Genomic DNA, 14,876 nt, shown 5'->3' with positions numbered 1-14,876 from the left:
ATAATAAAATATCGGCTTTATTTTATAAAAACCTTGATGGCATTGCATTGAAAGCAACTTTGCTTTATCTTGGGCAAGAAACCTTTAAGTAAGTTAAGTGTTGGTTGTTGGTCTGTATAGGAAGGTCGGGCGAGCTTTGAAAGCTTCTAAGGGCAACCTCTGGATATTCATCATCAAACTAGTGAGTTCTTACGACCCCACTTTTACTGATTTTTGATTATTTTATGGGGGAAAAAACATGAGATTGAGCAAACTATGCATGTTTATTTTATGTGAAACCTTGGGACTAAAAAACTGTTTAGTCGATGCTTTACTCAGAACTTTGGGACTAAAGAACTGTTTAGTCGATGCTTTGTTTGAAACCTCTGGACTAAGGAACTGCTTAGTCGGGTTTTCTAAGTTATTTTTGTTAACTGTTATTGCACTTGGAATAAATGCTAAATTGATGTGCTTGGGGGTATATTTTTCAAATAAAAGTCCTCGTCCGTAAACGCTACTTGTTAACTCGGGTACATCCCCGGGCCGTGGTATTGTAGATAGTCGTTATTGTGTTGACAGTCCCCCCCAGAAAGGGGTGCACATTACCTATGTTTCTTGTCTAATCATGTGGAATTTGGACCATCGCTGAATTAGTACTTCTACGAACAGTGGGACCTAAGTAGTGTACGGGCTACCTATGGTTGTTCATAAATTAATGGGGCAAGTTGGTCAGGTAAGGCTCAGTAGCGTCTCAAGTTTTACATCGTGAAAGATTTATATTTATTAAGTGCAAAGAATTCACATAAGTTTGCAATTATTTGGTTTATGCATTGAAATGTTTTATGCATTTGGAAACCCGTGAGCTCACCAACTCTTTGTAATTGACCTTGTTTTATTTCAGGCTTTTCAGGATTTAAGTAAGGTTGGTTGAATTTGTTTTGGAAGCATACTCGTGGCAAGATCGATTAAGTCCGAAATTGAAGTATTTTGAGAAAAGTTGTATTCATTCTAATTTCGGTTGTGTCGATAAACTTGATTTGTTTTTGCACAACTCGGAATGGTGTTATTTATTAACTATTGCTATGACTCGCTTGCCTGTTACATCTCGTGTTTCCGCTTTAGCGGGGTGTGACATTTCCGGTTGGGGTTCACAGTCTTCTTCAAGATGGACTTGATTTCTCTATTTGTTACCTCGGCTTGTCCGTTTGACTGTGGATGGTAGGCGGTGGAGATGCGGTGGATAACCCCATACTTCTTGAAAAGTGCGCCGATGACCTTGTTGCAAAAATGGGTGTCTCGATCACTAATGATGGCCTTGGGCGTCCCGAACCTGGCAAATATGTGAGATTTGACAAAATCTGCAACTACACGAGAATCATCAGTTCGAGTGGCCTTTGCCTCAACCCATTTTAAGACATAGTCAACGGCCAAAATAATGTAAAGATTACCACAAGATGCGGGAAAGGGTCCTATGAAATCCATGCCCCAAACATCAAAAATCTCACATACTAGCATAAGGAATTGGGTCATTTGATTCCGGAAACTAATGTTTCCCGTCATTTGGCATCTCATGCAACTCTTACAAAAGCGATAACAATCTCGCATAAGGGTCGGCCAATACAACCCACACTCAAGTACCTTCCGGTATGTCCGCTTATGGCCGAAGTGGCCCCCACAAGCATGGGAGTAACAAAACTGTAAAACAGACTGAAACTCCCCTTAGGGTACACATCGCCAGATAACTTCGTCCGGACAATGTTTCCAAAGGTACGGCTGGTCCTACATGTAGAGACAAGCCTCTCTCCTAATCTTTTCTCTATCGGGTCTAGATAGCTCACCTGGGAAGCTCTTTGAAACCAAATAATTAACAATGTCTGCATACCAGGGGGTTTCACCTGAAACGGAGAAAAGGTGCTCATCTGGAAACTCATCAGTGAGTGGGCTTGGCTCTCCATCCGACATTAGCCGGCTAAGGTGGTCGGCAACAAAATTTTCAGCTCCGCTCTTATCTCTAATCTCCAAATCAAACTCTTGGAGTAAGAGAATCCACCTTATCAACCTCGGCTTTACGTCTTTCTTCTTGAGTAGGTACTTCAATGCGGCATGATCTGAAAAGAAAATCGCTTTAGTGCCAAGTAGATAAGATCTAAACTTTTCTAAAGCAAAAACAACTGCTAGCAACTCTTTCTCGGTGGTCGAGTAGTTGCATTGTGCACTATCAAGTGATCGTGATGCATARTAGATRACATAAGAGCTYTTACCGTCTTTCTGTCCCAATACCGCTCCGAYDGCRTGATTGCTAGCATCACACATAATCTCAAATGGCAATTGCCAATTTGGAGGTCGGATGATAGGGGCAGAAGTAAGCATATCTTTCAATAAATCAAATGAACTCTTACATACCTCATTGAAGACAAAGTCTACCTCTTTTTGTAGGAGTTCACAAAGGGGTCGAGTGATCTTCGAGAAGTCTTTAATAAAACACCGGTAGAAACCTGCATGACCGAGAAAGAACGGACCTCTCTAACACTCGAGGGGTAAGGCAAGGATTTTATGACATCGATCTTTGCCTTGTCAACCTCTATACGCCTTTCCGAGATAATATGACCAAGTACTATACCTTGGTTGACCATAAAGTGACACTTTTCATAATTTAAAACCAAATTAGTTTCAATGCACCTCTTTAAAATTTTGGTCAAGTTATCTAAGCATGAACTAAACGAATCACCATAAACTGTGAAATCTTCCATAAAAACCTCAATAATGTTCGTTACATATTCTGAAAATATACTCACCATACATCGTTGGAATGTCGTCGGTGCATTGCAAAGACCGAAAGGCATCCTCCGGTAGGCGAATGTACCGAAGGGGCAGGTGAACGTGGTCTTCTCTTGGTTCTCTCTCGTAACCGGTATCTGATGAAAACCTGAATAACCATCCAAAAAACAATAATGAGTACGACCGGCTAACCTTTCTAACAATTGGTCTATGAATGGAAGGGGAAAATGGTCTTTCCTAGTCGATGAATTAAGCTTACGATAATCAATACATACTCTCCACCCGTTTTGAACACGGGTGGGCATTAACTCATCTTCGGCATTCTCTACCACAGTAATGCCAGTTTTCTTAGGAACTACCTGGACCAGGCTTACCCACTTGCTGTCAGATATTGTCCAAAAGCTTGAGTATCTTCTTCTTGACAACTTCTATCATCGGTGGGTTCAACCTCCTTTGCGCCTCTCGAAATGGCTTGTACTATTCCTCTAATAGGATCTTGTGCTGGCAAAGTGAGGGATTAAGGCCCTTGATGTCGGGATGGTCCATCCAATCGCCCTCTTATGCTCCTTCAAAACAGTCACAAGCTCTCTTTCCTCCTTCAGTGATAGTGTAGCGGATATGATCACCAGAAGGGTCTCTTTATCTCCCAAGTAGGCGTACTTCAGATGATGTGGAAGCGTCTTCAATTCTAGCTCGGGTGCCTATTCAACAGAAGGCAAAAGTCTACTGTGAGATATAGCCAAATCTATTTTAGAGACTTCATACCTTGGCTTTTGTACTCGCCCTTTCTCCATCCAAGACACCAATTCTGCAAAATCATCATCAAGTTTGTACTCTTGGGCAAGCTTCTTCAAACTTCCATTTGTTAAATCCCTGTCTAGAATTACTTCTAACACATCCTCATTAGATAGATCAAACATAGTATCAGATAAAGACTCGATAATATCAACAAAGCATAAAGACGAAACATCACTCGGATATCGCATGGCATCATATATATTAAATTTAATCATCTCGCCATCGAATTCCATGGTCAAACTACCACTATGAACATCTATCTTAGTCTTAGAGGTCTTCAAAAATGGTCTACCTAGTAAAAGCATACCAGCCTTGGAGGCATTTTTCTCCTCCATATCTATTACATAAAAATCTGCCAGAAAGACCAATTCATTCACTTGAACTAGCACATCCTCTAATACCCCTTTAGGGTAGACAATAGACCTATCCGCTAATTGGATTACCATATCGGTTGGCTTGAGGGGCCCTACATCCAAAGATGAGTAGATGGCATACGACATAACATTAATTGATGCCCCTAAGTCCAACATGGCTTGATTTACCGAGACATTGCCTACCTTACATGGTATGGTAAACATGCCCGGGTCTTTACACTTTGGTGGTAACTGTTTTTGCAAAACAGCGGACACATTTTGACTCATGCTTATCTTCTCATTACCCTTTAGTTTCCTTTTATTAGTACAAAGTTCTTTCAAAAACTTAGCATATCTAGGAACTTGCTTAATTGCATCTAATAAAGGGATGTTTACCTGAACTTTCTGAAATGTGTCGAGGATCTCTTTCTCTTCGCTCTCCCGCTTTGTCTTCTCGAACCGGCTCGGGAATGGCGGTGCTTGAACTATCACTTCGGGTGTCCTCTTCTTTGACTCCTCTTCTTTGACATCCTTTGCACCCGAAGTGGATGTCTTGACCTCTAACTCTTCTTCTTCCTCGTGAACCTTTTCCTTCTTCTTCTTTCCAACCTCTTGAAGCTCCTTTCTGCTTCTCAAAGTGACAGCACTCACATTTGCCTTCGGATTCGTCTCCATTTGAGACGGCAATTTACCTTTGTTTGCTAATTGGCCAACGGTGGCCTGAAGGTCCTGAATGCTCGCTTGAGTTTCCTGTTGAAATTTCACCATGTTAGCAGCCATAGACTTAACTAAATCCTCTAATGACATACCTGAGCCACTAGGAGCTTGCGGTGACACTTGATGTTGATGTTGGGCAATTGGTTGAAATGGTGCCTTCGGTTGATGTTGTTGCTGAAATCCGGGCGGTGCTTGAAATTGTTGAGGTTGAAACTGTTGAGGTTGATGGAATGAACCTCTTTGCTGAAATTGCTGACCTTGTCCTTGCCTCGGGGCATAGCTTAGATTCGGATGTTGCCTCCAACCGGGGTTGTATGTGCTCGAGAAAGAGTCGGGAGCCCGATTGCTTGAATTCTGAAAGTTGCCACCCCCAATGGCATTCACTTGCTCTTCTTCTTTATGTAAGGTCAGGCATGCATCGATGGGATGTGCCACTGATGAGCAAAATCCACATGCCTTGACTTGAGACATATTACCCATGGCAAGCTGTTTCACAAAGTTAGTCAAATCAGTTATTTTAGTCTCTAAAGATTTAACATGTACCTCACTAGCGCCTCGGCCAATGTCACTCCGAACTCCAAATTGCTTGGAGTTTTTCGCCATGGTATCTATCAAGGTCCTCGCTTGAGTTGGTGTCTTGTTCACTATAGCCCCTCCGCTCGCAGCATCCATCATCTTTCTTTCCATCGGTAGCTAACCTTTATAAAAATATTGAATTAGTAATTCATCAAAAATTCCATGTTGAGGACAACTTACACAAAGGCGCTTGAAGCGCTCCCAATACTCGTATAAAGACTCCATGTCCTTCTGCTTGATCCCACATATCTCTCTTCTATGTCCGGCGGCTTTGGATGCGGGAAAGTACTTGTCGAGGAATGCTCTTGCCATTTGCGCCCAAGTAGTGATGGACCCCGGCGGTAAGTACAAAAGCCACTCCCTAGCTGTGTCAACTAGGGAGAATGGAAAAGCCTTCAGCTTGAGATTCTCCACTGTCGTGCCTTGCGGCTTCATCCCCAAGCATACCATGTGGAACTCGGTCATATGCTTGTACGGGTCTTCGTTAGCTAAACCATGAAAACGAGGCAGTAAGTGTATTAAACCAGTTTTAAGTTCAGCACTTACCTCTTCCAGCGGATAGGTGATGCAAAGAGGTTGCTCGGCGACGTTGGGTGCTGCCCATTCCCTTAAAGTGCGTTCGGGATTCGCCATTTCCTCTTCAGTCTCGATGACCGGTTCTTCTTGCTCAGAATGAGGTTTCTCTTTTTCGTCCTCCGTTTGGTCTTCAGAATCGGATGACAACTCAATATCTTTCCAAATATTGAGAATCGGTGAAGAAGTAGATGCGTCTTGCTTCTTTCGAAGCTTAGCTTGCTTTCTTAGCTTCTTTGCGGTTTTCTCAATTTTCGGATCAATTAGCAATGGTGAACCTGCACGAAACGATCTTGGCATAAACAGTTAAACTTTGCCAAGTCCTCGGCAGCGGCGCCAAAAATTTGACGGGTATCGAGTCCGGCAAATAATAGAATTTATAAAAATAAGCCTATTATCTCTAAAACACACTTGTGATAGCGATAAATAGGGTCGTCTCCTCAGGGACTCGAAGTAAACCGTAAGTCCAAGACGTAAACGTGTGCCAATTCATTAACAATAAAACACTATATATGAAAAGGGGGGGGGGGGTTGGAAGATTTATAAACAAGTAAAAAATTTGCCAATTAAAAAAATACTTTTAGGCAATATACGAAATAATCTAGCAATGAGTATCATTCAACTAATCCTTTGGATTATATATCACTGACTCGCTCAAATAAATACTTTCTCGATAGAATTCAATTTGGCGTGAACATTAAACACGCGTCAATGCCTCATTTGTTACAAAAGCACGATTAGTATAAAACGCTTTAACAACTAATCTCTAATTAGCTAATCTAGTCTAGTCAAGGACTTAGAGTTCAATCGTTAATTGCATTAAGATCAACAAATACCAAACCTAACCAACAATCAGACGCCGATTATTTGGGTTAGATTGTACAACCTTACGACACTTGCAACTAACACACGCGTCAATTGAGTATCGCTTGCTACTCGAAGAAATCTAAGAACAATTACGTATTCAAAAATTCCTCTAACATAACGAATTCAAATCAGAAAAAGCAAGGGATCCAACTCACAAATTCCAACTTAAAATGTATAGGACTGAAATTCAAAGATTGTACAAATGAATTCAATCGATTGTGGAACAAAATTGAGTCTCAACTCATCCAAATTTCAAGTCAATTATATACCCATTACTAGAAATTAAAAGATTAGCTACTCATGTCTAAAACAAATGTAAACTAACTTGTTGATTGAACGAAGAAATTGACGATAAACCTATAAAAATTGTCTCAGACAACACTCTTAAAATCTGGAAATTGGTCCCTGTTTCTCCCCTCAATCGACAGCTTCAATCGATGGGTTCTGTCGATTTCTTCCTCTCGATGACAGCTGCTTCCTTATGATCGACTGCTGTTCCCTCCTCCTCAATCGATTTCTCTTTTCTGCTTCCAATGGACAGCCTCTTTGATGTCCTTCTCGATTTCTGCTGCTCGATCGACAGCTTCTTTCTGCTACCTGGCTCTTATCGAATAGCCCTCGATCGAATTCTGCTGCTCGATTTATCTTCCTCCCCATGACAGCCCCCTTTTTCTATCGATTTCTCTCCACCTTCTTTCGCCTCAAATCGACCAATCCCCCCTCGACAGCTTCTGCTGTCCTCTTTAATCGCTCCCATCTTTGCCCACGATCTTCCTCGTACTCGTCCACGATCTCCCATCTCGTTCTCTCCCTCTCGATGACTGCACGACCTTGGGCAGCATCCTTGGGCTGCTGCTATGGGCTGCTGTTTATTTTCTTGTTGTTGGGCTTTTTCTTCACATTGCTGTTGGGCTGCTACAACATGAGATCAAAACACAAAAATCAAAATTTTTTCTTTCTTTTCCAACTTAAATGACCTCATATAATTAAATATCAACTTAAATAAAAATGGACATTTTAGGCATCTAATTGACATTAATCTCAAGGTACTTTGACGTAAAAATGTATAAAGTTTGCACTTATCAATGTGGAATGTTGTGTTCAATATTATTTGTTGACATGGTCAATGATGTGGACTTTTTAATATACAAAGTTGAACTGCATGTGTACAACTTTGTAATGCATTTAAGAACAAAATCGAAACAAAATTAATTTAGGGGTGACAATTTGTACCAAACCAAACTGACTGACATGTGTACCAACCGTATCAATTGAATTGGTTGTACAAATTTATTTGGGACCAATTGCAGTCGGTTGGTAGTACCATAGAAAGTATGAAAACTTGGTTGGTACACGTTATTGGAAGTCTTGTACCACGGATAGTACCAGAGTACCGACTTATTTAATTGTTTATTAGTTTTGTATTTTTTATGTATTAAATATTAAATATCATAAATTTAACTGATTTGTTTGAGTATTTGAATGTTTGCAAGTTTTATTCCTTGGTATTAGAAAACTCTTGAACATTACATGTGTTGCTTGCAAACTTAACATTTAAACAACTTGCAAATTTTCATATATGTAACTTGAAGTTGGAACAAGACCAGTATCAACCAAAAAAAAGATGGTACAACTATGGTTGGTTGGTACATTATATGAGATTTTTGTACTGTTATAATTGGTTGGTATACGGTATGGAAGAAAAAACTTGATACCATACCAAGTCCACTCTAAATTAATTAAAGACCCCCGTTTTCCTCCTCCATGTCCGTCAGCCTCCCCTGTCATTATCTTCCATCCTCCCATGCTTTACTTGATAGCTGACACCATTCAAATAGACCAATAATCTTCTTCAACCCCCTGTCAGATGAATACCTAATGCCTTCATTTCACTTGAGTCCTTGAAACACAAAATCAAACCTAACCCAGATGATGGTTTTCAAATCCCAGATAGTTTCAGAGTGTGGAGATCGAAATCACATGGACCAAGAAGAAGAAGCATAAATGTAACACCTTCAAATTTAAAAAGAAGCAACTAATTAGAGTTTTCATCAATACAACAAATAAAGGGGTAAATCCCATTGCTATTAATCAATATTTGAGTTACCTCGAATATCAAGTCTAAAATCATCACCAACATAAAGCCTTACATAAAAACTAAGTTAGGACGGGTGTTACTATAACCCAGTAACTGTCGCTATCTCCAAATGCGGAAAACATCAACTATAAATTAAATCCTTCTTGTGCAACTATCTACACTCATCTCATCATGGTGTAGCTAGTACCATTTCCCATGGATCTGATGCACATGCTGACAAAGGAAAAATATTAGGCTTAACGTCTAGTGAGTTCAAACAGTTTTCGTCATAACCATTAAACAGTAAAACTGAAAAGACTGCTGATTTAAATCATAATTTTACAAATGAAATATATTTACCATAAAAGCTAATCTTTCCGAAACCCATCATTTTCTTGATGAAAACTCATAAATCAAAATACATCGATTACACAACCGAAACCCAATACTCACACGACCAAGAATAAAACTATAAAACATTACAAGGGAAAACATAGATTTACTCAAGTCTTATATACAATTACTCATACTTACCCTTGGAAGGGCAGAAAAACATCTGAAAATGACGGGGGAGACCCGATTACCATTGATCGTGACAGAACATATAAGTAAGCCATAATTCGATGTTATATAAGTATCACTGACGAATAATCAATCATTAAGATCAACCCCTCCGGGTGTTAGAGTTTAATAAATTGACAGGCTCAACTAATACAAGTTTCTTGCTTGTGGAGTTCCCAATATCAACCATATAGGCCCTTACCTTGAGCTCTCCAAGATTCTAGTTAAGCTATTGCACTTAGAAATTACATTATATGGTTATTAGCTGAGACCCGGCTTCAAGAGTCCACACCTTATTGCCTATTAAGACTCGGTGCCTATTTCCAAACCACGATACTCAAGAAATTACATTATATAGTCATTGGTCGATGCCCGACTCCAAGAGTCCACCTTATTGCCTATTGAGACCCAATGCTTATTTCAAGAAACAACACAGGGATGAACTTCCCAATCAAAACTGATTTCTACGTCTATGGACCCATTGCATTACAATCTAAAGATTATACGACGCCAATTAAAAGACTGACGCACTTAGGGTGTGTTTACTTAGGGATTAATAAGGCTTAATGGATAAATTGGTTTATTCGCGCAGTCATTTTAGGGTGTTTACTTCGGGCTTAATCGCCCAAACATGGGCTTATTCGTGCAGATGGCTACCCTGTGTTGTCCATATTAAGCCAAAAAATAGACATTCCTACCCTTCATTCCAACCCACGAATCGACATTATTAGTCCGCTATCTCCTCAAGAATCGACGCTCTTTCTCCTCAATAATCGACGCTATCTTCTGCGAGAACCCTAATCGGCCGATCAATTATTTCTCTCTTCTCCAAAGGTAACTACTTCTCCTCTTTATCTATAGATTATTTGCTTTTAGAAAAACCCTAGCTGCTCGATTGGTGCTTGATTGTTGCTATATTGTTGCTGATTTGCTACTAGTATGTGCTCTATTGCTGCTGATTTGCTACTAGTATGTGCTCTATTGCTGTTGATTTGCTTTTAGAAAAACCCTAGCTGGTCTATGTATGTGGTTTGTTGCTGCTGATTTGCTCTATTGCTACAGTTTGTCTACTGTTAATTAGAGCCTTCTTCTACACTGTTAATTACAGCCTCCTCCTACACAACTGTTGTGCTCTCTGTTTTTGAACTAGACCAGAGTATGTGCTCTCTGTTTTTGAACCTTAACACTGTTAATTACAGCCAAAACAGATTATCTAAACAGATTATCTAAACAGATTATTTGTTACTTCAAAGCCAAAGTGCCTTCAATGCTGTTTTTGAACGAGGAGACTTCACCAAAACAGATTATCTAATTTTTAAAACRGATGATAATCTATTTTTTAACTCAAACAGTTGGTTCAATTTGGGTTTAGTTATTTGTATTAGAATTTTATCATGTCTTTTCCTTGTTTAATAGCTCGAATCTTCGTCATAGGTATGGAACAAACAAGTAAAACACAACAACAAAAAAGGGTTAGAGTTAGTTGGAAGGATCCCAATGTTGTCAAAACTTTCTTAGAAAGTTGTATTACAGAGGTTGGGTTAAATGGAAATGAGGGTGCTAGCTTGAAGGCACTTTCGTGGAAGAAAGTTGCCGATACGTTGAAAAGCACACATAACTTTGTTGTGGATCGAAAACAAATGTGGAACCATTTTGATTATCTGAAAGGAAAATATGGTGCTTGGTTGAAGTTAAAAAACAAAACCGGCAATGTTTATGATCCTTCAACGAACACTTTTAACTTGACCCTCGAGGAGTGGGAGTTGGAGATAGAGGTCGTTTTCTAACTTTAGATCTTTTTTATTTTGATTTTTTTATTTTGTTTGTATATTTATAAATGTTTTTTTAACACAGACCAATAGGTATGTTGAATCATTGAGGACTACAAGTCTTCCATATCCCGACTTGTGTGCACGACTATTTGAGGGTGGTATGTCCACGTGTGTTGGAGGCTATGGACCGTCATCAAAAGACCCGTTGCCAACTACCGAGCCTTTTGTTGTCATTGAGGAAGAGATCAATGTCTCAAGTGATCAAGCTCCTGTGTCTTCAACACCTTGTTCATCCCATGCTCCGGTTGAGAAACAAAAGCATAAAAAGACTACGAAAGACAATTCGGAGCTTGATGAAAAGCTTATCAAGTTTTTAGATACTATGGCATCGAAATATGGGAACTATGCGCTTGTTAGTTATGAGTCATGCCCACAAAAATTGAACGAACTTGGGTGGGCAAAAGATGATCCCTTGTACCATATTGCCTTTTCTCTTCTTATGGGCAACCGTAATAGAGAAACTTGGATGACAATAGCGTCTGAAATTGCCAAAGAATGGGTGAGAACAGTTGGGGAAAGACAAGGATATCAGTAAAGATTGGTACTACATTTTTAGAACTTTTGTGAAGTAGAACATTTTTAGAACTTTTATGTTATTAACTTGTGAGGTTTTTTGGATGACAATTTGGTGCCACGTTTTTTTGGACATATGATGTTTTTGGTTACAATTAATGATATGTATGTGGCTATGGATTTATGATATGTATATGGTTTGGATTTATGATAAGCGTTGGTTATTTATGTTTATTTTATGCATTATTTTTTGGATTTATAATGTTTTTTTTTTTTGATTTACAATATGCCTCTTTATTTCAATAGATATGTTGACTTTTGAGGAAGAAATGATGATCGTAATCCTTATATATATATATATATATATATATATATATGTAAGACGACGGAGAAATGCTTCAGAAAGAATAGAAAGGATGCCCGATAATACATCAGCACTGAGTGGATATGCGTACACCCAAGAGCTATTAACCGGACCTAGTACGCAATGTCAAGRGTTGATGCGCCTTTCACGTGAAGCATATATATTGTTATGCAATCATTTTAGACAAAGAAATTGGGTGAAAGACGGTAGACATGTTAGTGTCGAAGAGAAAATTGCAATGTTTTTGACGATGATCGGCCATAATGAGCGTTACAGAGTGATTAAACGTAGATTTCAACGCTCTACAAGAACTGTTCATATTTGTTTCCATGAAGTTTTACTGGGTATGATGGAATTCGCAAGAGAAATAGTGGTGCCAACAACTTTTGATACAACTTTGAATACGTCAAGTCATCAAAGACGTTTGAGAGAAATATTTCCGGTAATATTTATTATTGACGGTTTAAAGTTGTATATAAATATACACACACATATACATGTATTTAATCTTTTTTCTGTTATTGAAGGGTGCAATAGGTACTCTAGACGGTACCCTTATACATGCAATTGTGCCAGCTAGTCATCAAACTGCTTACAGGGGAAGAGGAGGCGGTCGATGCTATCAAAATGTTCTAGAAATTTGTGATTTCAACATGATATTCACTTTTGTTTGGACTGGATGGGAAGGTATAGTGCATGATTCTAGAATACTTAGGGAAGTTGCTTTTAACCCAAGATCCGGTTTTCCCTTTCCACCACAAGGTATAAACCATTCTCAATTTGTAATTTGTTTTTTTTTATTTGTATATTATATGATTGATGTTGGTGGTTTTTCAGATAAATATTATCTTTGTGATGTTGCGTACACCAATGCTCGTGGATTTTTGGCTCCATATCGTAACACAAGGTATTGGTTGGCAGATTTTCGACGTCGACGCGCTTTGACTAAAGAAGAAAGGTTTAATCATGCACATGCCCAACTCAGAAATGTTATTGAACGCACTTACGGTGTCTTGAAAGCGAGATTTCCGATCTTAAAGCAGATGGCTCCCTTTCCATTTACAACACAGAGAAATGTGGTAATTGTTTGCTTTGCGATACATAATTTCATCAGAAAATATAATATTCAGGACCAGTTGTTTATGGAGTGCAATGAGGATAGTATATCTAACAACGAAGAAATAAGTCAAAGGAAATGGAGAAGAAGAACTGGATATTTCCCAATGGGGTGCTAATAGCATTCAATATATGACTACTTTGAGAGATGGAATTGCAAATAGTTTGGGCAATAATGTTTGAACTTGGATTTGAATTTGGATTTTTAAGTATTTTATGAATTTATGTTTTAATTTTGGATGATATAAATGAATTTATAAATTTATGTTTTGATATTTAAATATTTTATTTTTCAGAAATATCATTTGTCTTAAAAAATGAACAATTTACTAAACAACCCATAGTTAATCCTCAGGGGTAAATTGGTCATTTTTGTTATTCAGATAGAAAAGTAAACAACATAAATTTATCCAGACAGACAAATTTATCCATACAAGACTAAATAGAAAATTTGGTAAACAGCCCTTTAATGTGTGTGTATATATATCAAATAAATATGTTATAACTGCATATAACTCAAAAGACTTGACATAGAGAAACATAAACCAGACGAATGTCCCCAAGATTCATTTGAGTGAAAACTGAGACAGAAGCTCAAAAATATAACTGATTATTTAATAAAAGTCATCAAAAGGAATAAGACACATTTAGCCAACGTCTATGTAAACATATATTCCTGAGATATGATTGACTCAAAAAACCTCTCATTGGTTGAGACAAACCATTTTCCAAATGAAATCGTAATCTTATACTTCCAAAATGTCTCATGACATAATAACATGCAATTTCCAAACGGTTTATAAAACCAACTACACCAAAATGCATTTAAGTCAAATAATCACATTTGTACAGTAAATCATCAAAGGTATGAATTCTTGAGCTTTATTTATTAAAATATCCAAAACCCCAAATATAATTCTTACAAGATTTGTTAATCCATATTTACCAAATATGCAAACTTCATCAGAAACTCATCACATTTGATAAATATAAAGTAAACACATTCATACTTCAAAATACACATTTTGGTATGTACATAGTTTTCATAAAACAACTTGAACTCTCCTTGCTAGATTTAGGTTAAATCTAGATTTTATCTCAATCTTGAGATTTATTTGATGAAGAATATAGATCCACAAACATCTGTCAATAGGAACTTTATCTACGTCACAAACGACCTAGAATATACCAAGAGTGACTCCTAAAATCATATTTATAACAAAACACTAGATCTAATGCAAAAACTCTCAAAAGTCTTACCTCTTAAGAACATGAAGATCCCAAAGAAATATCTCAAAATCCTCAAGTTAGATCTCCTTCAAAAGCTCCCAAAATACTTCAAAATGTAACCCTCAATCGACCCTAAGAAGAGAAAATTAGAGAGGAGGAAAAATTATGAAAAGAAAATGGAGAAATGAGTTGATCCCGTCGAGTTTTGATGCACCAGGCGTTCGGGCCACTTACGAGGCAACTTAGGTAGCCTGGCCTAAAGTCAACTGGACCTTCCCCATGCACCATCAACCATCCGCGCTACTCCGGCCCGTGCGACCTAAGGGGCCTCAAAGGTGGCCTCGGTCATCTAACATAAATCGTGAGCTGTATTAGTAACCGGCCCAACACAATAGCTTAGGAAGCCTTTCCCACGGCTTAGACCGCCCAGAAAGTCGCCCAGACCTCCCGAAAGCTCAGATTTAACCTTTTCTAATCTTGTTTCGACCCAAACCACCCAATATTTAACAAACATGCTTCAAGGATTATTTCCCAAAATTGAC

General features: G+C 38.4%; 1 protein-coding gene across 1 annotated transcript; it reads left to right on the top strand.

Annotated features, from left to right (window-relative positions):
* The first annotated feature begins 10,715 nt into the window (after positions 1-10,715).
* Positions 10,716-13,418, top strand: LOC112502491. The gene is made up of 5 exons (XM_025106400.1): positions 10,716-11,054; positions 11,134-11,610; positions 12,516-12,750; positions 12,826-13,067; positions 13,401-13,418. Exons 1-5 carry the CDS (start codon positions 10,716-10,718, stop codon positions 13,416-13,418), a joined length of 1,311 nt encoding a protein of 436 aa, XP_024962168.1.
* Positions 13,419-14,876: the final 1,458 nt, after the last annotated feature.

Source organism: Cynara cardunculus, unplaced genomic scaffold (genome assembly GCF_001531365.2).
Source record: "Cynara cardunculus var. scolymus isolate 2C unplaced genomic scaffold, CcrdV1 Un_Scaffold_1506, whole genome shotgun sequence".
Taxonomy (NCBI): Eukaryota; Viridiplantae; Streptophyta; class Magnoliopsida; order Asterales; family Asteraceae; genus Cynara; species Cynara cardunculus.
This window is presented reverse-complemented; position numbering and strand designations above follow the sequence as displayed.